General features: G+C 35.8%; 1 protein-coding gene across 3 annotated transcripts in view; it reads right to left on the bottom strand.

Annotated features, from left to right (window-relative positions):
- The window catches only part of LOC106177225 (high affinity cGMP-specific 3',5'-cyclic phosphodiesterase 9A-like), a 50,416-nt gene that overhangs the window by 17,090 nt on the left and 7,255 nt on the right, over nucleotides 1-26,071 (bottom strand). The window contains exons 2-4 of one of the 3 annotated variants that reach the window (XM_086996122.1): nucleotides 20,004-20,153; nucleotides 18,303-18,339; nucleotides 12,988-13,090 (exon numbers count right to left, since the gene is read on the bottom strand). In XM_086996122.1, the coding sequence (XP_086852248.1) occupies nucleotides 12,988-13,090; nucleotides 18,303-18,339; nucleotides 20,004-20,153 (290 nt within the window). Of the gene's footprint in view, nucleotides 1-12,987; nucleotides 13,091-18,302; nucleotides 18,355-20,003; nucleotides 20,154-26,071 lie in introns of all 3 variants that reach the window. The other 2 variants (XM_086996121.1, XM_086996120.1) reach the window with 2 other exon arrangements.

Here is a 26,071-nt window from a genome sequence, read left to right on the forward strand (position 1 = left end):
AAGGTACTCTCTCTCCCCATGCCTTTGCGCATTTTGAAATAGTGGGGTTGGGGTTTGAGACTGTTAGCAACACACACACATACAAACACATACACACATGCAAACATACACACATATACACAAACACACACACACACACACACACACACACACACACACACACGCAAACACACATTTCGGTTCTTCATTACCATCAGTTTTGCCTACCACCAATACTCTTGGCCCATTACTGACACTGCATACAATGAAAAAAGTCTAACATCAGCTGCCATAAAGCGTTATCAATTTTTTCTACAATCTCTCTAGTGTTTTTAAATGTAAAACACATCTTCTTGCATCAATCTCCATTGAAGGTAACTGAACCATTATCGTCTCAGAATTTTCAATATTCTTCTCTTCAATTTCTTATCTGTTTCCATATCCTAGACTCGTAATTTCACATCACATATCCCTCAAGCTAATATATCGATCAAAAACTAAGCATTATGTTTTTTTTTCTGCAATTCTCATCTGTTTTCATATTCTTAACATGCCATCTTGAATCAATCTTTCCTGAAGTAAATTGATCCATTATAATCTCATCAATATTGCCTTTTTTCTATAATTCTTACTTTATTTTCATATCCTAACCATGTCCTCTTAAAACCACCTTTATTGAAGTAAATCTTTCCATTATAAAGCGCTTTTTCTTTTTTCTCTACAAAATCTTATCTGTTTTCATATCTTCGCTGTCTTCTCGTATCCCTCAATTGAACTGAGCCATTAAAATCCGTGCATTATCATGTAAAATGCTTTTCTGAAATGATCACGAGGGAAATCAAAAAAATTTATCCCTAGCCCTAATCCAGGCAGATGCATTACTAACCATCGATATATAATAGCCCTAATCTTGCATGATCATTGATCCCTCTGATTAGATTATGCAACAGGTTCACATAAGTACATCCAAACAGTAAAATAATAAGTCCCACAGTTTTCCACAAATTGCATTTAAGGTGAAAAGTGCACAGAGACAACGCAAACAACACACAGGTGATGACTAAGGCTTCGTTCACATGCAATGTCTATTTTCTAAATTCTATTTTCTATTCGCGGTATGTCTTATGATCACGGTCTGTGCCCTGAATATCCCGCGGCGTAATTACTGGCAGCGCGAGCCAGTTACTATAAGTTGCTATAAGTAACTGGCTCGCGCTGCCAATAATTACGTGGCGGGATATTCAGGGCACAGACCGTGATCATAAGATAGCGCGAATAGAAAATAGAATTTAGAAAATAGACATTGCATGTGAACGAAGCCTAAATGCCAGGGCAAATGGAGGCCGTATTCTGGGTCTTCCAGAAGACGGTCAGAATTTTTCAAGTTTACATTGACGGGCATCAAAATGGAGGAAGACTCAACAAAGATAATTGGGAAGACTGTCAGACTGAAAAAATATCTGGATCAGCCTCTGAAATATACAGATACTTTGTTTACACATAAAAAAAGGGATTTATCTGCAGAGCCTGCAGTAAAACAATTACATCACTATACAGTGACTGAGTGTATCCTATAAAATCATTCATAGACTGTAATATTTAAATAAACAAACAAATAAAACTTTGCAGCAAACTGTGTCCCATGCTCTTAAAATGCAAAATACTGCATATAGTTGCCGATTCATCTCAGGAGTAGCACAAAATTTGACTTCCCAGGCTACTACATTGCTTGTGAACCATCTCCATGGCACAAAAAGAATGAAGTATTTCTTTTTCTTCAATAGATTTTGAGAAGGAAAGGATTTGGAACAGTCTGGTACTAACAACAAACATGCAGAAAAGTAAATGCACAAAATTTTACAGCCCAAGCTACAAATACTTTACCAACATCAAGCAGGGAGGCAATACCAGGGTTGAATACTAAGGGGCCATTGCCATAACCTTACTGTACTAACAGGATCAATATATCTCCAATGGGATTCTTTCCATTCAGTTTAGATGTGCACAAAAGTTAATTATCCCCCCCCCCCTTAACAGCTTCAAAGGGCATGACAGACATTTAAGCCACTTAAACTGATTGCAATTTCGCGAAAATCCCCTCGGAGTTGGATCGAACCAGCTAGAACATAGGTTTATGGGAACCCAGTCTAGATGAATTCACAATCACATGCTAAACAGCGCTTTGTGTGAGCAGGTCAAAGAGACAACCTGGCCACTAAACCACTTCTAGGAAAACTGAAATGGCATTTGGGTAAATTTGCCGATTCCTAATCTGATCTATGATCTGGCGTGATGCCAGTGATCTAACATATAGACATCTCTCTGTGAACCTAACTTAATCAAGAGATCACTTCTGAAGGGATGTGCAAGAGAATACTGTAAAAATAATGAAGGAATACAATGGATTTCCTCCAATTTTGAAAATTTCAAACATAGGCCAGGAAATTTATACAATATCTGTGGCACAAAAAGAAGGAAATATTTTTTTTCTACAAAGAGGACAATTCCCATCCCGGATTTTCAGAACGAGAGCATTTGGAACAGCCTGGCACAATAAAGGCGCAGAAAAGTAACCAGTATAAAGAGAACATAACAGACATCCACACGCTACTAAATTCTCATGGGAAAGCTTTCAAATGCCTGGGTAAATTTACCAATCTCTAATCAGATCAGTGATGAAGAATCAAAGCCCCGATCAAACATGGGAGACCTTTGTGAGCGGAGCTTCATCAGTAAATCAGCAGATATAAATCTCCCCAGACATTTTAAAAGGTTGAAGAATTACAACACTTTCCTGATATCGCTAGGTGATACATCAACTCTACATGCTATGTGCACATCAGCACATGATGAAAAATAAAAAGAGAGAAAAAGAAAATGAGCATTGTTGCCAAATCAACACATTCAACAGGAGTTTTTTTTCTTTTTTTTAATTGCAATGAAATGTTGTGGAATGGCCCAAATGACAGTTTATTATTATCATTATAATAATAACAGAACAGCACTGTAATCACTGTTCAAACTGAATTCTATGCAAGAAATATAGTTATCACTCAAATTTCAATTTTCTCATTTATTCAGATTCCAATTTTTTCCCCCAGCTTCCCTCATTAATTTTGTTGCACATTGTTGTCTTTCTGTCTTTTTCGTTTTCAATCTAGAAATATACTGTACAACAACGGCCACTGCGTAGGGTCATTAGGCCGACTGCGTAGGGTCGTTAGGCCATTTCTTAGAACCAAAAGAAAAACGTGATAATCATGGAGGAAAAATTACCATGGTCATTATGACTATCCTGAAAAACCTGAGACCTCAAAACTGAGACAGAAGCACCAGATATTTTTCAATCATCAGTTAATCCAATACTGACATATTATTAATATCACTGCTTATTGGCTGTCGCTGTGAATTCTAATATGATCTCCACTGGAAAATATATCAGTTCTCCAAAACCTATCAAGTTGCGAATTCTGATATCAAGAAACAAATCACCTAATCATATGGCCTCATTAGACAAGTCAAGATCCTGTGAGCTTAGAAAGATACATGGTCTGAACATGCAATAAAGATATTTTCTGCCTTAAGTCACTTAAGACTTACATGTATCCCCTGACATAGGGCATAAAAGGTACATAATAATAACCCTGAAAATAAGGTATCCTGGGGTAGCCCTGGCAATTTTTTTCTCTTAGGCCACTTTTTTATTTTTATGGATGACATCCTGTGCGCGCACCGATATTCGTCCGTTCTCAAAATAAAAAAAAAAAAATCCCCCCCCCCCCCAAAGAAATCAATTGTCGCAAACATCGTTATTGAATTTGCCGGAAAATGCAATCGGCAATCCTCAGCTAATTCCGCAAGCTCCATACTGTCATTGTCGACTGCGGAGACATCCGAGTAGTTCGGAGTGCGGAAAATGAGCTTTCTGCGCATGCGTATTATCACCATGTGGAAATATGGCTGCTTTGCCTTCAAATTCTTCTCTTTATGACTTTAATTGCCGTCGTTTTGGATTGGTTTGCCATTGATATTGGACATGGAGATATCACCCTTTTACAATTATACGAAAGGCTGGCCGCAGCCAGCGATCATCGCCCGGAAAATTTCAGTGACATTCTGTCCAAAGCAGCACATACCAGTTTTTTTTTCTTGTAGCGAAAAAAGGGTCGACAAGAGCCTCGTGGTATTTGGTGGACTGAAGGTCGGACAGGCTACCTGATAGTTGGCTGCTATGTGTGAGTCGAAGTAGACAAAATGGCATCGACCGAAATTACCTTTTTTAGATTTGGTAGTAGGAAGCATAGGCCTATCTTTGCTTCATTTTTTTTAACAATTCTGTGAAGTGTTTACAATGCTTTAATTTTCTGAGAGCACAAATAAAGACACGCTGTTTATTTGATATTTGTTTTATTGATTGCTATACCAACAGAATGCATGAAATAACCTTAAATAGATTTGGAAATATGCAGCATATATATTCATGACTTTTTACCTTTCTATGAAGTAGGCCCTATTCACAATGCTTTAATATTTTGAGAGCATGGATAAAGACATGTTGTTAGTTTGATACGTGTTTCTGTGGTAAATTAGTGTTTCCAGCTGTGTACTGAACACATAACTTTTCTTAAGCAGTTTTTTTTTTTTGGACTGTTTTTTTTTTTTTTTTTTTCGCCCGCTCGCACCGATTTTGGGGTCCCCAGAGGATGTCATCCATAAAAATAAAAAAGTGTGGCCTTATTCAAAACACTACTTTTTAATCACCTTTTTCTCCAAATGGCTTTAATTTGACTAAAACAAGTCAGATCAAGCAGTCTTTGTTTAGCAGACTTAAGTCAGTTTTAGCATTTGGCTAAATTGGCGAGTGTTAGGCCTACCCAAGCTACCTATTTGAAAATGTCCAAAACTCATATTTTCTGTGTCTACACATCCTGCAAAGCTACTTTTCGCTCTCGATTAAGAATTTAAAAAGATAAAAAATTTTTCAAACAAAAGCACCCTATGTAGATATTTCCATTTCGACAGTTCAGGAAGATATGGTGATTTAAGGGGCTGGCTAGTCATTTAGAACTAAATTGCGTAATTAAAAATGATATAAAGCATTGAAAAGTGCAGGGACAGGTTGACTAATGATTCATGAGTAAGAGAAAATCATTTTCACTGTGGAAAACAGAATTTGCTGGGATAATCTCAAGTAAAATACCTTCAATATATTAAATTTTTATAACCTTGCAGGTTAAGTTGCTGGGTCAGACAATGACATCACTCTAAATTTAAAGGTACACTCATACTTTTCAATAGCATAAACTGACTGTTGTGACTAAACTGTTGTGAAAGATCAATCCTCATCTCACATCACCGAAGAATTCATTAGCTTGAATTCAGCTGCCTATTAGACTGGTTTGGAACAATTTTGATTTTCATGCATAAATCTTTGTAATTCAATTTTATTTGTATTTATTTATGTGTATAACTTTGACCCTCTTGTTGGTATACTTTTTAAATCTACTTACCAAAAAATATTTTTTAAAAATGTAGAATCAATATGGTTGTCTGCCCATGTAATTTGAATCTAATTCCGTTCCAAGGCTATGCAGTTGTCTGAACGTTCCTTGAGATGATGCAAACTAATCAAATTGTGAAACATACACAACTGAAAGGCCATCAAAACAAACTGACGGGATGATTTCCTAAGGCAGATTAGACACTAAATTTCTTAGGAATATGCCAAATTCAAAGAAAACAACAAATTATCATCTACCTTTATGCCACTACCGGAGGCCACCCTTAAAGTGGGTCAAGGTCACCTGAATTGGAACGAACACCACTGTGTCAAGACCCGGGCCCGTGGCCAGGGAGGCTTGGGAAAGGAGGGGTTTAAAAGAACCCCCTTTTTTTTGCTGGGAAAAGGTCCCCTCTGGATAAAATTTTATCTACGTATATGAAGGTTTCCATTTTTCCAGAAAAAGAACCCTCTTTTGAAATTGTTGGCCACAGGCCTGTGACTCAACCCTTCCATGATCAGAGGGTCATGCTCAAACTATAATCATGGTACTTAACATGGACAGTGCTCATTGGGCTACGAAAATACAGGGATTATATGTAGGAGAGGACAGTTAGGTACCTTCTCAATAAAGTAGAAACTACAATTATTTGGATTACAACTATTTTTCAGACTGGCATAGAGATATTTTGAATGAATGAATGAATGAAATCGGATAAAATAATCTAATAACATGGATAAAAGCAATGGTTCAGAAATTGCCACCTCTGTGAAACAAACCCCCGTTTGGCAGATCCCTATGTGGTGTTAGAAACCAGAGGTGTTTTTATCTATAATATCTAGAAACACATTTTAAAAAATCCAATAACACAAATTCACAGCCTTAAGCAATAAATCTGTAATTGTTAAGCAAACACTTATGGTGCAGATCGCACCATGGTGTGAGATAAACAAGGCGTTTTCATCATCAGTTATTTGCACTATTACATTAATTACTCCGTCTTTGCAATGGGCAAAAACTTTCAAACCTTCCGATACATAATTTTATGATCACAAAATTATATTTCTATGTAGCAGTTGTGGTGCTTTTACCTCATAGAATAAAACCATACAGCAGCATGCTTTTTTAAAATTTTGTTGCTATCACTCAATAGGAATGTTCTAATTCTAAGAATCTATTACTTTTAAAAATACAGTATCTATGAAATTCACAATTTTCACCCCATTGAAAAGATGGTGTTATTACCGTATATACAGACTTTGGGAACCCAGTTATATATCACCCGCCCAACATAGCTACTCGTCATGAAAATCACATCCCTTTTGAATCATTGCTCAATTAGCAAGATGAGCTTTTCTAATTCAATTTGGCATAATTCATCCTCTTTTTTTCCTGGAAATCTCTTGGTATTCCTGCTTTATAGTTCAGTCACGAGTGATATTCGCAAGTTGGAGCTCCTGTTAACAGTACAATTGTGAACTCCTTTTGTTTACGTTTGTAGATTGTCAGGCATTTCAAGTGCAGCTTTTCACAGCCCTAATTTAGTTAGGGTTGTGCTCTTTTTAAGAGACACTTTCTCCATAATGGCATTAGACTCCTTACTCACAGGGGAACTACGGTGATTACTTCAAAATTATGAACACTTTGTTTTATCTTAAATCTTCTCTCTCTCTCTCTCTTACACACACACACACACACACACACACACACACACACACACACACACACATAAAAAATTAAACTTAAAACAAATTCATCTTTGCTAACTTCACACTCTCCTTATTTTTTCCAGTTCTGTCAAAATTATTTTTGAGACATATAAATATCATGTTTTGGTCAAATGTAAAGTGCAGTTACTAATAGCTTTTTTTCTGCGCTGTCAGAAGTGATTTTCAAAGCAATCCATGTAACCTCTCACTTGCTGAGTACTGCTCTATTCCAAACAAAAAAGATTTGTGTTTAAACCCGTAACTGGGCGATCAACTGAACACACAACTGATCTACATGTTCAAGGCCATCCTTTGTACCAACAGTGTATTCAGGCCCATAGCCAGCAATTTCACAGGGTGGGGTGGGGTGGGGGGTCGTTTTCTGAAAAAGTGGACCTTTTACCATAAAATCCTCAAGTACATAGATCAAATTGTATCCAGAGTGGACTTTTTCCCAGCAAAAAGGGTGGTTCTTTCGACCCACCCACCCACCCACCCCGGCTACAGGCCTGGTATTCAACATGAGGAATGAATACCTCAACAAGGCAGCAAAGCTGTCAAATGTACAGACAAAAAGCAGACAATAACAATGCACAAAACAGGCTACTGTCAATTCTGATGCAAAAGTACATTATGTTTAACTGCAAATTCAACATCAAATTTTAATTATGCTCAACAGGTAATACCAATGTAAGTGAAATGTGTAACAAGCGTAAGGCTTCAGGCCCATGGGAGTTTAAATTCACACTTTGAAAATGCCAGAATAAGAAAAATGAAAATTTCACATAAAACTGCTTAAATTCAATAATAAACTAGAGGATCAGAGAGGCGATACCGCCTCCGAATATTGTACCACCAGCTGGAGCAAGCGCATTCGTATAGACCCCCACATACACAAAATAAGGGACACAGTCACCAGTCTTGTGCTTGACAAGCTGTAAACATGCAATCAACAAGAATTTTCAATATATGCAAAAAATATATGAAACTATAAATGGTACAATCAAATTTAAGTTCATCGTAAGGTAGGTGAAAGGTCATTTTCAAGGTCACAGTAAATTGCCAGTATATGACTTCCTATTCAAGTTCAATAGTAACTATGGACCTATCTCTGCCAGGTTTGGAGTTAAAAGAGAAAGAAATTAGCAGAGTTCAGTTCATGATAATAAGTAGATCAAAGGTCAATTTCAAGGTCACACTTAGATTGCCAGTATATGACTTCCTATTCAAGTTCAATAGTAACTATGGACCTATCTCTGCCAGTTTTAGAGATAAAAGGGAAGCAAAATTTGCAAAGTTCAGTTCATGGTGAAAAATAGGTCAAATGTCAATTTCAAGGTCACAGTAAGATTGCCAGTATATGACTTTCTATTCAAGTTCAATAGTATCTATGGACCTATCTCTGCCAGTTTTGCAGATAAAAGGGACTAAATGTTATAATTTTGGAGTTACCATAATGTGCCATAAATTTCCTACAGAAAAGATTAATTAAAATAAAGAAAACATCATTTTGGTCAAAATTCTTAAAATAGGAGGTGCTCTGAAGTTCCAGAAGTTCAAATTTGATGAAATAATGTCATTTTTGACCACAAGTTGTCTGCTTTGCCAAGCCTTATGTATTATTTTTCCGGAGTTCAAAATTTATTATCCATTACCGTACTGCACATTTTGCTTTCACCACCAATATGTATTTTTTGATACAGTGTAACTTTAGAGATAAAAGGGAAGCAAAATTTGCAAAGTTCAGTTCATGATAATAAGTAGATCAAAGGTCAATTTCAAGGTCACACTTAGATTGCCAGTATATGACTTCCTATTCAAGTTCAATAGTAACTATGGACCTATCTCTGCCAGTTTTAGAGATAAAAGGGAAGCAAAATTTGCAAAGTTCAGTTCATGGTGAAAAATAGGTCAAATGTCAATTTCAAGGTCACATTTAGATTGCCAGTATATGACTTCCTATTCAAGTTCAATAGTAACTATGGACCTATCTCTCCCAGTTTTAGAGATAAAAGGGAAGCAAAATTTGTAAAGTTCAGTTCATGGTGAAAAGTAGGTCAAAGGTCAATTTTAAGGTCACATATAGATTGCCAGTATATTACTTCCTATTCAAGTTCAATAGTAACTATGGACCTATCTCTGCCAGTTTTGGAGATAAAAGGGAAGCAAAATTTGCAAAGTTCAGTTCATGGTGAAAAGTAGGTCAAAGGTCAATTTTACGGTCATTTTAAGACTGCCAGTATATGACTTCCTATTCAAGTTCAATAGAAACTATGGACCTATCTCTGCCAGTTTTGGAGATAAAAGGGAAGCAAAATATGCAAAGTTCAGTTCATGGTGAAAAATAGGTCAAAGGTCAATTTTAAGGTCACATATAGATTGCCAGTATATTACTTCCCATTCAAGTTCAATAAAAACTATGGACCTATCTCTGCCAGTTTTGGAGATATAAGGGAAGCAAAATTTGCAAAGTTCAGTTCATGGTGAAAAGTAGGTCAAAGGTCAATTTCAAGGTCACATTTGGATTGCCAGTATGTTACTTCCTATTCAACTTCAATAGTAACTATGGACCTATCTCTGCCAGTTTTGGAGATATAAGGGACTAAATGTTATAATTTTGGAGTTACCATAATGTGCCATAAATTTCCTACAGAAAAGATTAATTAAAATAAAGAAAACATCATTTTGGTCAAAATTCTTAAAATAGGAGGTGCTCTGAATTTCCAGAAGTTCAAATTTGATGAAATAATGTCATTTTTGACCACAAGTTGTCTGCTTTGCCAAGCCTTATGTATTATTTTTCCAGAGTTCAAAATTTATTATCCATTACCGTACTGCACATTTTGCTTTCACCACCAATATGTACTTTTTGATACAGCGTAACTTGAAAATCGTATGGAATACAAAAAAATGGAGACCACCTCCAGTGTTGGGCTTTACATGCTCTACAAAATGCAAAAAAGAATGGGTCTCTAGCATTAACGGTTCCCGAATTAGAGACAGTTTTCAGTTTCGGTACTTTATGGCCGCTACTCCCGTGAAAATGCACCGATTGACCCCAAATTCACGGAGATGAAAGATGACCCGAAGGGTTACACTTTCCAATAATATTATTGGTTAAGTCTGTGTGGTATCTGAATAACAGGGCAAAAAAAATTTTTTTCGTAAAAAAATTCATTTTTTTGAAAATTTTGGCCCGTTTGACCTTGAAATAAAGGTCAAAGGTCAAATCCAAGGGCATATTTAAAATCTACACATATGACTTTTGGAAAGCTGTCTGTAGAAATTTTTCCCATAACTCCTTCCGAAGGGTAGATAATTAGCATTTAATTTTGCCATTTTTAGACAAGGGTGCATTGCAATGAGTGCCACACCTAGACCCCAATACCGACAAAGCCCAAATTTTACGTGGAACGAGTTGAGATTATAGGTGACCTAAATCCAAGAGATGGGTACAGGGGCCCTTACCGTCTAGGAGGAGAAGCGGTAACGGTGACTTGGCGGCGGAGCCGGCGGAGCCGCAGGAGCCGGCGGAACATACGGGTCGGGACTAAAACCATGGGTACCGCCAGCGCCTACGCTGGTGGTACAATGATAACCCATTTGAGCTGGCTTTCTTATTTGAACTGCATGCCAATCCTACAAATCATACTTGTAAGTTGAAAATAATAATAAGTAACACAGTTTTCTTTTCATAATGTTTGTAGTAGCAGTGCGAAAAGATTTTTGTCAATTTTGATGTAACATTACATAGTAAATTACAGAATAATTATCACCAATTTTTGATTATTGACTATAAATAGCATGGACATGTAGAAAATTTGATTACCATTTGGCTTCATGTCCATGGGAGCTTCGAGTCCCACAATGAATATGCCAACATGATAAAAATGAATATTTCACTAAAATGTATAACTTCCAGAAAAAGAAGCCAATTAGACTGCTTTTCCAACTCAGGCTGCATTTTAGTCCTTTGTTTCTTTTTTGAAAGTTTGACAATCATAAGTAACATGGTTTTCCCATAATGGTCATCATGGCAGCAGCACCCAAAATTGTGTTTTCTTCTATTTAAATGCAATATTACATAATGCTTAACAGCATAATGACCATGAGTTTTTAATAATAAAAGATCTGTATCATGGATTTTCAGAAAATGTGATTAGCATGGGTCTTCAAGCTTGTGGAGGTTCTTAAGTCACACCTTGAAAATGCCAATATGTGAGAAATTAAATTTTCACAAAAAAAAAAAGTTTAACTGCCAGAAAAATTTACCAAACAAACTGCATTGCCCACTGAAGCTTTATTTTTAAAAGTACCTTGTTTCTTTCCTGTAAGTTTGAGAACAGTAAGTGACATGGTTTTCCTTAAAGGTGATCATGGGAGCAGTGCCCAAAATAGGGGTTTCTTCAAATTTTGCTGCAACATAGCATAATATTTAACAGCATAATGACCATCAATTTTTAATAATAAAATGTTAGTATCATGGATATTTAGAAAATGTGACTAGCAAAGGTCTTCAGTACCATGGAACTTCAAAGTCACACCTTGAAAATGCCAAAATGTAAACAAGACAGCACTGTTCTGAAATGTTTTTTTTCCATTTTTAACAATTTTTTAACATAAAACAAAATTAACAGTTTACTGCCATTTTTATATGATCAACTAAGAAAATTGATGAGATGGGAAAAATATCAATAGAACAGTGTTAAATGTCCAATTTCCTCCATTCTGAGATTCTGAACATAGTGAATGATTAAATCTGACAAACTGCAATGATATGAGTTTATTTCCATTTTTGACACTTTTTTACACAAGACATGATAACAAGTTTACCATCATTTTTACTAAATCAACTAACAATGTTGTAAAGATGCAGGAAAAGTCAAACAAACGCTTTTACGTATCTTATTAGTTTAATAATGAGACTGTTAATATGCCTAAGAAATGAATCTGAGGAAATGTGAAAAAAAAACAGCATACCTTCTAAAATATTGGCACGATTATGCTGATTTACGAACTTGACCTGCGTTTTAGTAAGATTAATTACTATTGTGAGTTTCATGACAACAGGTCTATCGGTTTTCCTTGAAATGTGTTAACAGTGTTGCACATATGCTGAAAAGTGAAAAAAACAGCATAACTACTAAAATAGTGGCCCGATCATGCCGATTTTAGAACTTGATCTGCCTTTTAGTAAGATTGATTACTCCTGTGAGTTGCATGACAACAGGCCTATCGGTTTTCCTTGAAATGTGTTAACAGTATTGCATATATGCTAAAAAGTGAAAAAACAGCATAAATTCTACAATAATGGCCCAATCATGCTGATTTTCGAACTTGACCTGCGTTTTAGGAATATTAGTCAGCTCTGTAAATATAAAGTCAAAAAGTAAAACTGTCTTCCACTTATGGTGTTAACGCTGAAAGTGCACGGCGACGGCGACATGATCGGCGACGGCGACGGCGACGACAGACGCAGGTGATGGCAATATGTACAGACACATCTGTGTCTGTACATAAAAATGGTGAAACATTTTCCAGCAATCCATCTACTTTTCCATGATAATCATTTTTAAAACAGAGGCAACATGATAACTTCCCTACTTTTATGAAACAATTTAATAAAACAGACCTGTCTGCCATCTTGGGAGTTATTTCTTGCAACATTCCTGTCATCAAAACTGTTCTATGGGCTTTTCTGCCATCTTGGGAGTTATTTCTTGCACTATAGCTCTTATTTCTGCCAAAATCGTGCCATGGGACACTCAGGCATCTTGGAACTATTTCTTACAACTTACCTCTAATCTTTCCCTAAATTCTTCCACTTTATGCCTAATATCATATACAAGGGAAGGGGTGTCTCCTTTGTCCACCAGTATTTTCTTTTCCAAATTCTGAAGTCTGCAAAAAATACAAAGTAAAGCTTATAACATTTTCTTGGCAGACTTGGTCTGTAGGCGGTTCCTTTATTAAGACTGGGTTCCCATACACAGATTGATCTAACAGGATCGATCCATCTTTGAGGGGTTTCTCACTAAACTGCTTTCAGCTTAAGCGGCTTAGATGTCTGGCCACCTACTGAAGCTGCTAAATGATAATAATAAGCCAATAATTATAAGTCCATAATGATAACTATAATTGCACATCTAAGCTGCTCAGATTGATTGCAATTTAGCGGGAATCCCTGCGGAGATAGATCAATCCACAGTTAGTATAACAGGGCCTGGGAATGGTCCGTAAGACATCATTGTGGATGTTTCTGTAGTTTGCCCATTGGCCTTCAAAATGACTTAAAGCACTCTCCTGTCAAAAGACATTAGGTCGCGCTGTGCTTTATTTCGTGTAAAGTCAAGTCATCCATGAATCCGTTCCACGCACCAATGCACAGGGTTAATTACTCACTTTAAGCCAGGTAAGCACTCGGCGCTGAGCTTTACCCGAAATAGAGCAGATAATTGTCTCGGCTTCGCCTCGCCAATTATCTGCTCTATTTCGCGTAAAGCTCAGCGCCTCGTACTTTATCTATACCTTAAGAACTCACTGCATACTGAAGTCATTACAGAATTCACAAGCCTTTTAGTGACTACATTTAGATCCATTTTGTGACTTCATTTATACCCAAATCACAAGTATTTTGGTCTTTTTGTATATACATTTAGAACCCTTTCACAAGTATTTTGGTCTTTTTGTGACTCCATAATAGACCTGGACTGTTAGTTTTTCTCTGTCTGAACACACCTGTAGCATTTGAAGGTAACAAGGGAGGATTAGGATCTCATATTAAATGCAAAAGGGAAATTGACCAGGTACTTTTAAATTGTATTCAGTCTTGACCTTTTTTCATCTTAAAGCACTGGGCCTTCAAAGTGCACTAAGAAAAATTTTTTTTGCTGTTTTACTAAAAGCATTCTCGCCACAAAAACATGACAGTAGATTACCATTAAGTGACATTTTATTAGTTAATGCACTTTTGGCTCACTCCCATTACAAGCAGAACGTGACAACTTTTCCCTTTAGAGCTTTCATAAATCTAGAATACTTGGAAAATTTCGACATCAATATAGCTGATCTGGCGCTAGTGTCAGTTATAATTTAATCATCTACTGTCAAAATGAAGATATTTCTATCTTGCAAAAGATATTTCCGTCTTTTTTTTTTTTTTTTGCATAATTGTACATAGTTTCTTTTTCTGTCAATTCACATGTGAATATGTCTGGGTGACAATACTCAAGTTTTATAAGAAATATTTTCAGTCTTGATCTGACCCTGAAATGTGGTGAGCATGACAACATGTGAATGATTTTTTTCTCAATATGTATAACTTTTAGTTCTTCACAAAATATACTTAATTTGTTCTTCAGAAGTATCTTATAATATTCTTGTAGTCTTTTGGAAATCAATTTAATTTTTTTTTTTGTTTGAATTCAGTGACAAATATTTAGGACACAAGTAAGCAGTGGTTGATCTAGTGGAGCGCAGCTATGCAGAGACAGGTTATAAGTAATTCTTGGAGCTCACGCTGTTAAATCTCTGGTACAAATATTTCACTCAGGTGTCAATGACGTTTAGACCTTGACTTGTCCAGGTAAATCTATACATCAGACTGGAGTGATAAGTTTCTATGCAACACTTTCAAAACATACACAAAAACTGAAACAAGAGGATGTTGAGAAAAAATTACTTTATCACCTAACATCAATTCTGCGTAAATTTAAACCTTCCTTCTGTCTGTTTTTAAATGCACGACTGATCAAATTTCATGTAACATCCAGCAAATTGTCACAATATGTAACAATTTTTTTGCCAAAAATTAGAAAATTTCCCCAAAAGAGCGAAACTGATACTATGATTATGCTATTATCTCCTATCATGTTCTAGGTTAATTCATGAAGATGGTGGCATTTCTATCCAAGAGTTGGCAATAATTTAGAGTATCAAATGTCCATCATTTTCAACCTCTAACCTGTAACCATGAGAAACCAAATGTAACATCAATCTTTATTTGGTCAAAGATAAGATTAAAGATAGCAATTTTCCTAATTAAAGAGTGATTTTCGCGGATGGAAATTTTCTGTCACATTGTCTGATTTGCTTACTCTTCCCGAAAAACATTACAAAAGATGAGAAAAATGCCTCACATTTCCTTAGATCTCTGTGTAATGGAAAAATAATGGGATGACTTATGACATGTCTTTCTTCTCTGTCGACTTTTTAGGTAACAATGTCATTGGCCTTGTGCCCTATAAATAAATGTTCGGTCTCAGGGCTTTAACGCACTGTTCACGTACGAGTCAATATGTACGTGCAAATATGCATGAGTGTGCAGCAGGTATGTTTGTTAATGTTTTTCTGTGAGATTTTATCATGTCTATTTCTTCTTTTCAACTAATCTGTAAATTCACTAATCCATCAATATGTGTTTTTGGCCTTCCTTCAATAAGTCCTTTCTTTTATCTTTTCTGTTCCATCTACTCCTTCACTCTTACATTCTCACAACAGGGTAAACCAACTTTCAAATCTTTTCAACACTGAAAAAGTGCACAAGTCCCCATTTTTTTATTACCTCCACCAAGGCACCAAGGTGGTTATGTTTTCACCCCTGTTTGTCTGTTTGTCTGTCTGTCATCAACATAACTCAAAAAGTTATGGACCGATTTTGATTAAATCTTTATAGGGAATGTCAGAAGTGGGCCAAGGAAGAGATGATTAGTTTTTGTTGATGATCTGGATTAATAATCAATCAATAATCAATAATCAAAAATATCGAAAATTTAGGGGTGAAACGGCATTGGATGGAGACTTTGCTGTCTTGGCGGAGGTCTGTGCTCTCTGACAGCTTTTCTAGTTTCTTTCTCCTTCTCCTTCCTCCTTTCTCTATTACAGAACTGATAGTGTGTGTTCAAAACCAAACAATGGACATATTGCTTGTTTTTATTCCCTTTTCTCTTTTTTTTTATTTCTTTATTCATTCTTATTCTTTCTTATTTCTTTTTCAACTTATACACTCTTCGATCCTTTGGTTTTCAATTTCCTCTTCTTTTTTCTTTTCTATGTTTCTCTTTTTTTCCTGTCTGCGTCAACTCATTTTCGATATCAAGAACTGTACTACGAACTACAACCTGCAATTATAACTGGAGTAGGATTGAGACAAATCAAACATAAAATGGCAATACAACAATCTTGCAGGATTTACAGCTTTAGTAAGATTTGCAATCTGTGGGCGCTTATCTAAAATCTTAACACTTACAGAGCTGCCATAACATTGCATGGTTTCTATGCTGTTTTGAAATCCCACAGCATAAAAATAAAACGATACAAAAGCAACTCAAACTTACTCGCGCAGGTGAGCGTGTGTTACTCTAAAGTTGAAATTTTGTGGTGTTAACAACAAACAAATAATGAAAAGTTTCAGTCAGTTTACAACTCAAAATAATTTTGATGGTTGCTAAGACCTACGAATAAATCTGACTTTCGCCTTTGACAATTTCCCAGTGCTTCGAACTTATATCCTTTCTTTGAAGTTACAAACTGTCTATATGTCTTGGAAATTGTAAACATGGGGGATATGCTCTGGCCATTCTTTGTTTTAGCACTCCCCCTGCAGTGTTGATTGTCTAGGGACCATTCCCATACCCTATCGTACTAGCAGGATCGATCTACCTTCCAGGGGTTTCTCGCTAAAATGCATTTAGTTAAAACGTGCACGAAAGTTAATTACCCCCCTTGCAGTTTCAGTGGCCGTGACAGATATTTTAGTCGATTGAACTGAAATCAACTTAGCGAGAATCCCCTCGGAGTTAGATTGATCCTGCTAGTATGATAGGTTTATGGGAACCCAGTCTAAGTGGGCTATATATTGGAAACAAACTTAAACAAACAAAAGCCAGAACTTGCAGGCATTTGCCAAAGGTTCTGTAAAACAGTCCATTTATATTTTAAGGCAGTGGTGACCGATATATTTAGAAAAGACAGGGCACCGGATTCCACCAAAAATGTATCTTCATCAGACAGTAAACTGATATATATATAATAATATGTGTCTCCCATCCAGTTTGAGACAAGGAACCACTATATCTGGCATGGATAATTTTTTTTTTTTTTTTTTTTTTTTGTCCAGTTTACGTTAAGAATTCATTATTACTATAATTATAAATATTATTATTCCATTATTTTTCATTATTATTATTATTTCATTTTCCTATTACTATTATTATCATTATTTTTTGTGAAAATTCTATTCAAATTACCCTAGACTGCAACCTATTTGCAATCATAAAATTGCTGTTTCTACCACAAACCTTGGCTATTCGCTGCTTTGGTCGCAGTTAACTCTCCGAACATTCCCTCAAAAAATTACACCATGTGATGCTACTGAATGCTGAGTGACTTGGGAGTCTATTTCAATCATTGAAACCCACTGGAGAGTGACATAAAGCTGTGTGACCCGGTTATATCATACTTGCTGTTACCCTACTGAGATGTGTGAGGGCATTCAGAAACAAACTGATCTGTTGACTAACAAATCAGGATATCAAATATGGCCGACCCACATGGAAGCAGAGCCGACTAATCCGCTGATGGTCTCCCTGCCTCCACATGTGCAGTTCCTGCAGGGTCTAGCAATTGAATCTCTGATTAAATCCATTTAATGGGAGTGAAAGTTTGATGATTTTTGCCCATTAAAAAGATCAAGTCATTACGGTATAAGGTTTTTTAGCAGCTGCTTCATATCAAAGTGCGTATCTTTAGACCATCTCATAGGTTAAAAAATTTGTTTCGTACAAGTAGAATTCTGAGTGCCACAAGATGGTTCCTTTACACCCCCTCCCCACCCACACACCCACCCACCCATCCCCTTCTCTCCCATGAGACCAGACTGTGACTGGGTTCCCACAGATTTAGATCGATCCATCTGGATCGACCTTATTCCCTTACTCCTCCGGGTTCAAAACAGCCGAGTGCGCACAAAAGTTAATTGCGCACAAAAGTTTTTAGTAGGCGGGACAGACATTTAAGCCGGTTAAGCTGACAGCTATCTAGTGAGACTCTCCAGGGGGATAGATCGATCAAAATATCTATGGGAATGGTCTCTATGAAAGGCTGCCAATCTTACCTGGATTCCACATTGTGAATGTTAAAGCCAAGCTGTTCTGCTATGGAGGAATCTGTAACATAAGAAGCTTGTTCTTATTAAAGATTATTACAGGAATACTACTAGGACTGCTAGAATAGTTTACAGTCACCAGCAGTGACAACAGTATTCACAGGAAAGACAATATGCTGCTCAGTTGAAAATTGTTTATGGTTTGGAATTTATTGGTTGCAAGACGCAGCAATGTCCTTGAATGTTTATTTCATTTTATTACCGACTTATCAGTTCAAAATTGTTTTCATTGTTCTCAAAACTACAAATTTCATAGGCAGGACTGTAATAACAGCTTAGAATATAAAAATCTAAATCTCATTCTAACAGATTCCTTCGTATTTTGATATTGTAGTAAAAAGCTACAGCAGGTGTGAATATGCCATACACTCATAGAGGCAATATTGTGATTAAGCCAATCATGTCTTTATTACCTGGTCAGTGGCGATAACGAAGTCTATAAATAATTTATACACTGTATGTGTAGAAGTATTAGGTTGAGAAGGAACATTATCTGAGTAAGTAAACCTGAGTTATGATGTCATTCATTTTTTATTCTTCTTTCCTTCCTTTTTTGTACAGACTACCATATTTCAAATTTTTCAAAAAATAATTAATGGCTTCAAGAATGAATGATACTAATATACTCTTGTGTACAATGCCAAATAATAATAATAATAATAATAATAATAATAATTCTGAATCAATTTTTAGTGTAAAGTGGTAAAAATGTGTATACTGACACGTTTAACTTAAACAAATATTACACACAATTTTAGTCTTAAAATAAAAACAGAAAGCAACAACTTGAGTTTGTCCAATGTATAAAAAAAAAAACAGGAAATGCAGCAACATCTGTTGCAATCAAAAATCATCTAAAGCTATATCAGTCACACCTATCACAATCAAAACCATCTAGCACAATAAGTCACACCTGACACAATCAAAACCATCTAGCACAATAAGTCACACCTATCACAATCAAAACCATCTAGCACAATAAGTCACACCTGACACAATCAAAAAACCATCTAGCACAATAAGTCTCACCTGACACAATCAAAACCATTTAGCACAACAAGTCACACCTATCACAATCAAAAACCATCTAGCACAATAAGTCACACCTATCACAATCAAAAACCATCTGGCACAATAAGTCACACCTATCACAATCAAAAACCATCAAGCACAATAAGTCACACCTATCACAATCAAAAACCATCTAGCACAATAAGTCACACCTGACACAATCAAAACCATTTGGCACAATAAGTCACACCTATCACAATCAAAAACCATCTGGTACAATAAATCACACCTGAGTCACACATGACACAACAAAAATCATCCAGCACATTAAGTCACACCTACCACAATCAAAAATCATCTAGCACAATAAGTCACACCTGACACAATTAAAACCACCTAACAGAATAAGACAAGTCAAAATCCTCTGAGATACCCAAAGTCCTGTCACTTTTTGTAAAATAAGACTCCACCCCTTTCGTAATCACGCACATTTTCTAGTCTCCAACTAATTTTTCTTATCTTGAATAATTCTCCAACAACTCTAATTTTAAGTAAAGCAATCAGAAATCTATCAAGATCTTTGCCACAGCTAACACAATCCCGGACGTGACAACACAATTGAAACATCTGCATGCTTACCCGTACATTGGGCGGCAACCACATCCAACTTGTAGCGGGATTCGGGAGTATTCTGTTCAAGCTTTGAGGAGATATTAATTAGGTTGCCTTTGGTGTTGTACAGTTTGAGAATGTCGTGAGGACCCGCCTCAGCCGCAGCGCGGAATATATCTGCCATGAAAAAGAGAAAAAAAGGAAATAAGTTTCTCTTGGACAGTGACATCTGATAACAGATTCATTTGGTGGAAAAAATGTCAGTCGTCAAAAGATTAAATAAGAAAATCAAGTTATTGTTTAAAAGCTTATATGTATATTAACATATTCTGTAAATTGAGATACAACTCCAATGAATGTATTCAACATTAAAAGAAAATATATTTTATTAACTCAATCAAGATTGATAATATATCAAGTAACACTTTGCCTAATGGCACATAATACATATATATTCTTCCTACATTAAATAATACCCTTTTTTAATACGTATATAAAAACATAAAGCAGCCTGAAGAAAACAAAAACCCCAAAACGATTTTCACTCATTCCACTCTACTCAATCATCTAGGCCAGTAGCCTTGATAAGATAAACAACCAAATGAATCAACAAGTATAATCTCCTTATCAAAACCCATGTATTCATTAGTATAAATGAATAGGTTGGGAACTGCATAATAGAACAATAACAGTGTTTTTCTCTATTAGAACTTTTCTCCCAGGCACATCCTCATTACATATGTATAGCAAAAGAAATATCGTGTATTTGTGCAGAGAGCACAAAAGTGACAATTTCCTCATTAAAAACAAAACAACAACCTGATTAACGAATTTAAATTCTGGTTTGAATTTCTGTGAGTCTATGCTTACATATGATTCATTTAAATATATTGTATTTTCACATAAACTTTGCCTGTCCAGATGACCAGCAATATGAAAATTGTGCTGATCCTCTCACTGGCATCTGGTTTTTCAAGTGTTCATGACCAGTCAGACCAGTACTTCGTTTCCAGTATTTTTGGAGAAATTTCAAGCTTTTGCCACATTGGCAAAAGTAGTCATTTTAATTTAGCCAATGGTGAAATGGCACACCATCAGCATGAGCCCAGGCAGTCCGTGAACTCACTCAGAACAAGTTGATCCACGAGCTAACAGATCTGCACGCTAAAAATGGTCTACCTCCAAGCGCGCTTTTGCTGCAAGGCTTAGCAATTCAAACTTGGAGCCGAGATTTTATCTGTTTAATGGTGTGTGTGTGTGTGTGTGTGTGTGCGTGCATGTGTGTGTGTGTGCATGTGTGTGCATGCGTGTGTGGAGGCTGGGAGACCATCAGGGGATTAGAGCGGCTTGCTTTTTAGTGGGGTCAGCAATATTTTGTCCGCGGACCATCTGTTATGAATGTACTCTCTATATATACATAAATCTGTTCTATTACCTAACATAAACGGTTATCTAAACCATTGTTCTGCAGTAGGGAACAGGTGGCAGAGGGAGAAATGAAAATAAAAAACATGTGTTTTTCCATTGTATCGATTTCAATATCACTTTCCCTGAGGTGTCTGTTTTCTGATATTGCATTGAGGTGTAGGTGCGTAAACAATGGCAATTTTTGCAACTGGTAATTATTGATTTCAGCACCAGCTGTCTTAATTAGTCTGTTTACCAGTGGTGCATCTGGAGCCCTATCAAATACTGAAATCAATCCAACCTGTCTTGGATCAAAATAATGACAAAAAATAACTATTCTAATTATAATACTCCTTATCATTTAGTAGGTTTTGTTAATCTCAAACCCATGCATAGGTCTGATAAAAAAAAACACTCTGCCAACTGAACATGACCCCCATGTTTAAGATTAAAAAAAGAAAAAAAAAACTCTTATACAAGTACACTGTTTCAATGGCTGACCTTATATAGGCCACCTAGTGACATTTATCCCTAAACCAATTCAGATATGTCTTAAGTCTGAATGCGTCTTGGATTTTCGTGATCCATTAAACAGGAATTAATTTAACCAACAAATGGGTTTAGCAATAAACTGCAGCTGGGGCAGTACGAGTGACGTCAGGTTGGTAAAGAAGCATCTTAAAAAATTTATCTATGACAGTGAGTCAGCAACTGTCATGTTTCTAGCATTGTTTGGCCCAATATTTTCACTTGTATATCTACTTTTCTTTCTTTCTTCATTTATTTTTTTTAATTTATTTATTCATTCATCTATCCATCATTATTGTTTATAAATGCTGAAATTTTTCACTAATTCATCCAATTAATTTCTTTTAAAACACTAGCTCATTCATTCTCTTCACCAGGGGTATGATTATTCCTAATAACAGGGTATCTATAAACAAAACAAAATATATGCTAAATATATTTAATCATTGTCAGAGTCAGGCTAAAACATAAACAAATAACTTAAATATAAAGATTCTGTATCAAAATCAAGTCTGGCTACTAAAAACAAATATGGAAGTTAGTGCCCTTGGTTTATGTACAAGTTCATGGTATATACAGTATTTTTATCAATAATTTTTTCTGTCTTTTTTCTATTTCATTTAGATTCTATTTCATTTCATTCTATTTTTACTTTTTCATTGGGCTTGTGCCAATTCAACTGGTATCATTCTATTAATAATTATCCGGGCTGAATTATTTACACTACATCAAGATCCCTGGTTTATTAGTGCCATTCACGTAGTCAGCTTTTTCATCTTATTATTATTTTTTCATTGGGCTTGTGCCAATACTACTAGTATCACTTTACTACTAATTAACGGGGCTGAACTATTTACGCTACATCAAGACCCCTGGTTTATTTGTGTCATTAACAGAGTTTGTTTGAAAACTAATGAACCTCCTCTTAACTATGTCTGTGTTCGCAAATAATGTTCAGGTATATTTCTTTGAAATAGTTGTTGGATAACGTGGTTACTCTCTACCCGAATCGAGGGCTTGAAATTATGGCATGAGTGGGATGTGGCAACGAATAAAAGCTGACAGAATTTATCAACTACTATTTTTCTGGTTTTTTCCTTTGTAATTTTGGTCAAATTATAGTTGGTTGCACAACAGTATGAAGTCATCACATGATCATCTCATCACAGTTCTATTCAATGAAGTAAAAGAACCACAAGTGCTTTACAGAAACATAATTACAGTATATGTATCTGAAAGTTGGAGAATTTTTCCCCATCAAAAAGGCAGAATACATTACCGTAACAGGGAATGCCCCCCCCCCCCCCCCAACCCCCTTTCAACACCTAAACTGTACAATTTCATAATCCCTGTTCGCCTTGGGTTGAACACAGAATGAAAATAACCTTATCCAATCTCAGACAGAGGTGTACTTTGTGCATGCACATTTGCATGTGTGATTCGTTCGGTGGAGATCACAATATCACAGGATATTCCATTAGCCTGAAAGGTATCAAATTTTTGTCAAAGATCTTCAACATACTATGTTTCAGGGTAATGGTGAGATATTTCTACAGTATATATAATATTTCTGCTCTTACTCAAAAGCATCATTATGCAATATAGTTTTTAACAAAATCAACACAAAATGGCTTAAGTCAAGTTAAAAAAATATTTTAAACATGTAAAATTCTGAGGTATTTCTGAATTTTGAATAAGATATAAGATGCACAAGTACTCGGAATTGAAATATCCATAATGCTAAAATATTGCAATTTCAGATTTTTGTCTTTTTAATAAAAACCCCGAAACATTCTTTAAATAAGCACGCTCCGCTCTATGGGAAATTAAGCATGTTGATTCTACCTCGAGTTCTATACACGCAATTGGCTAATATCACTTCACATAATCGTGTTTCTCAAATTATTCATCCATTTACTTAAATGCCAGCCAGGTCTTTTAAAAAAGCAAATGTTCAAATTGTGCAGGTAAATGCATGCCGATTGCAAACAGATTCCCTCGTATATATACGCCTGCACACACGCCCTCACTCATATGGCATAAGCACGACAGTAAAATTAACTGAATGGGAAGAATTCTCTGACTTTTGCTAAAGAGGACCAAAATATATGTTCTCGTTTTCTATATTGTCTTTGTGCTGTTTAATTGTAATCATAGAAGTCACCCCCCCATATACCCACACGTGCCCCCATGCACACACACACACACACACACACACACACACACACACACACAAAATCATGACCCATGGTTGCCAAATTTAGTACTTTCAGAGAAGCAAACTGCCAGGCATTGAGAGGAATCTTTGGAAATGCTATTCAGCCCAAAGCTATGGCAGGCATTAAGAAATTCAGACTAAACAAGCCAGGTAAAAACCTTATGACGCAGTTACAGATCTTAAAATCACAATGCTTTCCAGATCTTGAACTTCCAATGACTTGCAGTAATAAAACTGCAGTTATCATAGCCCCTACAAGACCCTAATTTATTTCCAATGTTATTCAATTAGACACCTACCACAAGTCAACTTCATCGGATCTTTCACCTTTTTGTGAACAGCAAAAGGGGATTACCTTACCTCCAAAAAAATCAATAAATTCAGGGCCTGCAATGATTAACATATCTGGCCCGTGCAATGGATAGTCAACAAGCAAGTTAACAATTATCTCTCTTCATAAAGAATTACGATTGATCAATCTTATCAATGCCCTCCCACTCTCCCAATTATTTAAAGGCATGGCCCCGTGCTATGGATAGAAAATTGGAACTTCTCTCTCTAAATCCAAGAGCTTTTCACTCCAATTCAAGAATGGCCCCTAAACCTTCTTCCTAATATTACCCCTAATGCCTATTTGTTTTCTCAAGTAATATTTGACTTTTGGAAGGTATACACACACACAAAATGAATTTGACCAGTATGATGCAGACACCATTGAATTTCAAGAGCAAATTTGCGCAGGGTTCTGTTACCTTATAAAACCATTAATGGTCAATCAACATGCATGGAATGAATCTCGAATTTATTTACCGAGTACTGTCTGAATTGGAAACCCCTTAGGCACTAACATGCCTGTACTTAAGAATATGAGCAATTTGAGCAACTTATCTATGGGGAATATTTGTTGGGCCTTATTGGTTTTTGCTAACATCAAGTTTTGATGGAATCAATATGAATTTCTTAGCACTCTTGAAAGATCTTATGGGCAGACTGAGAATCAATTACTAACCTTTTAGAGCAGGCTGTCAAAGAGTCCTTCACAAAAAGACCTAAGGTCTTAACCTTCTGGAAAATTTAGAATATCCGTATGCAAAAATTGGAATAGGCTATGTTCAAAAAGTACTACCATCACAATTAACACTTTGCTCACTTCTGGCAGAAGTTGCATATTTAAGACCACCAAGCTACTGACTTTTCAAACTTGATTTTTTTATTTTTCCTAACAGAAATACTTATTTCATTCAGTTCACTGTGAACTTTATAATCATAACAAGACTGACTTCAATAAAATCTAGATGCGATCAGTTTTCATTCAAAAGTCTTCGTCATCTGACTGAACTAGGAACACCTGCCTGTGATCTCAATTTCTTTTCCTTTTTTTTTAAATTCCTGTTAACGCATGGAAAACATGACAAAGTACATAAGGGGTGTTCATTCACAATAAAACTCACTTAACCAAGTAACTAAGAATCAACTTCCTTCCTATTAATGACTTGACAGTTAAAGGTAAGTTAAAGGTAGCCTGCCTCTCATACTGTTAAAGTAAATCATAATTTATCCACAAAGCAAGTTTAATGCACATACTAACAATTTACATAGCAAAAAATTACTTATCCCTTTTCTATTCTCGATAATACAAATGCACAAATGCAGATACTAGTAAGAACTATTGTATTTCATTCCTGCCAGTAATTATTACAACTTGGAGCTCAAAATTGGGTCTATATATATTTTATAATTTCTTAAATTTTTTATTCTTGGTGATATTGAAGTGAAAAGTAATATTGAAGACATTTCATGTATTTCATTTCTCCTTATTTTTCATATAAAAAGTGTGTATTTATTTTCTTTTTGTAAATTAAATTAAATTTTTGGTATGTGAGATAGTTCAGTCACTTGAAAGAGAGAGAGAGAGAGAGAGAGAGAGAGAGAGAGAGAGAGT

This window comes from Lingula anatina, chromosome 9 (genome assembly GCF_051362555.1).
Source record: "Lingula anatina isolate TDL-2025a chromosome 9, LinAna3.0, whole genome shotgun sequence".
NCBI classification, from domain to species: domain Eukaryota; kingdom Metazoa; phylum Brachiopoda; class Lingulata; order Lingulida; family Lingulidae; genus Lingula; species Lingula anatina.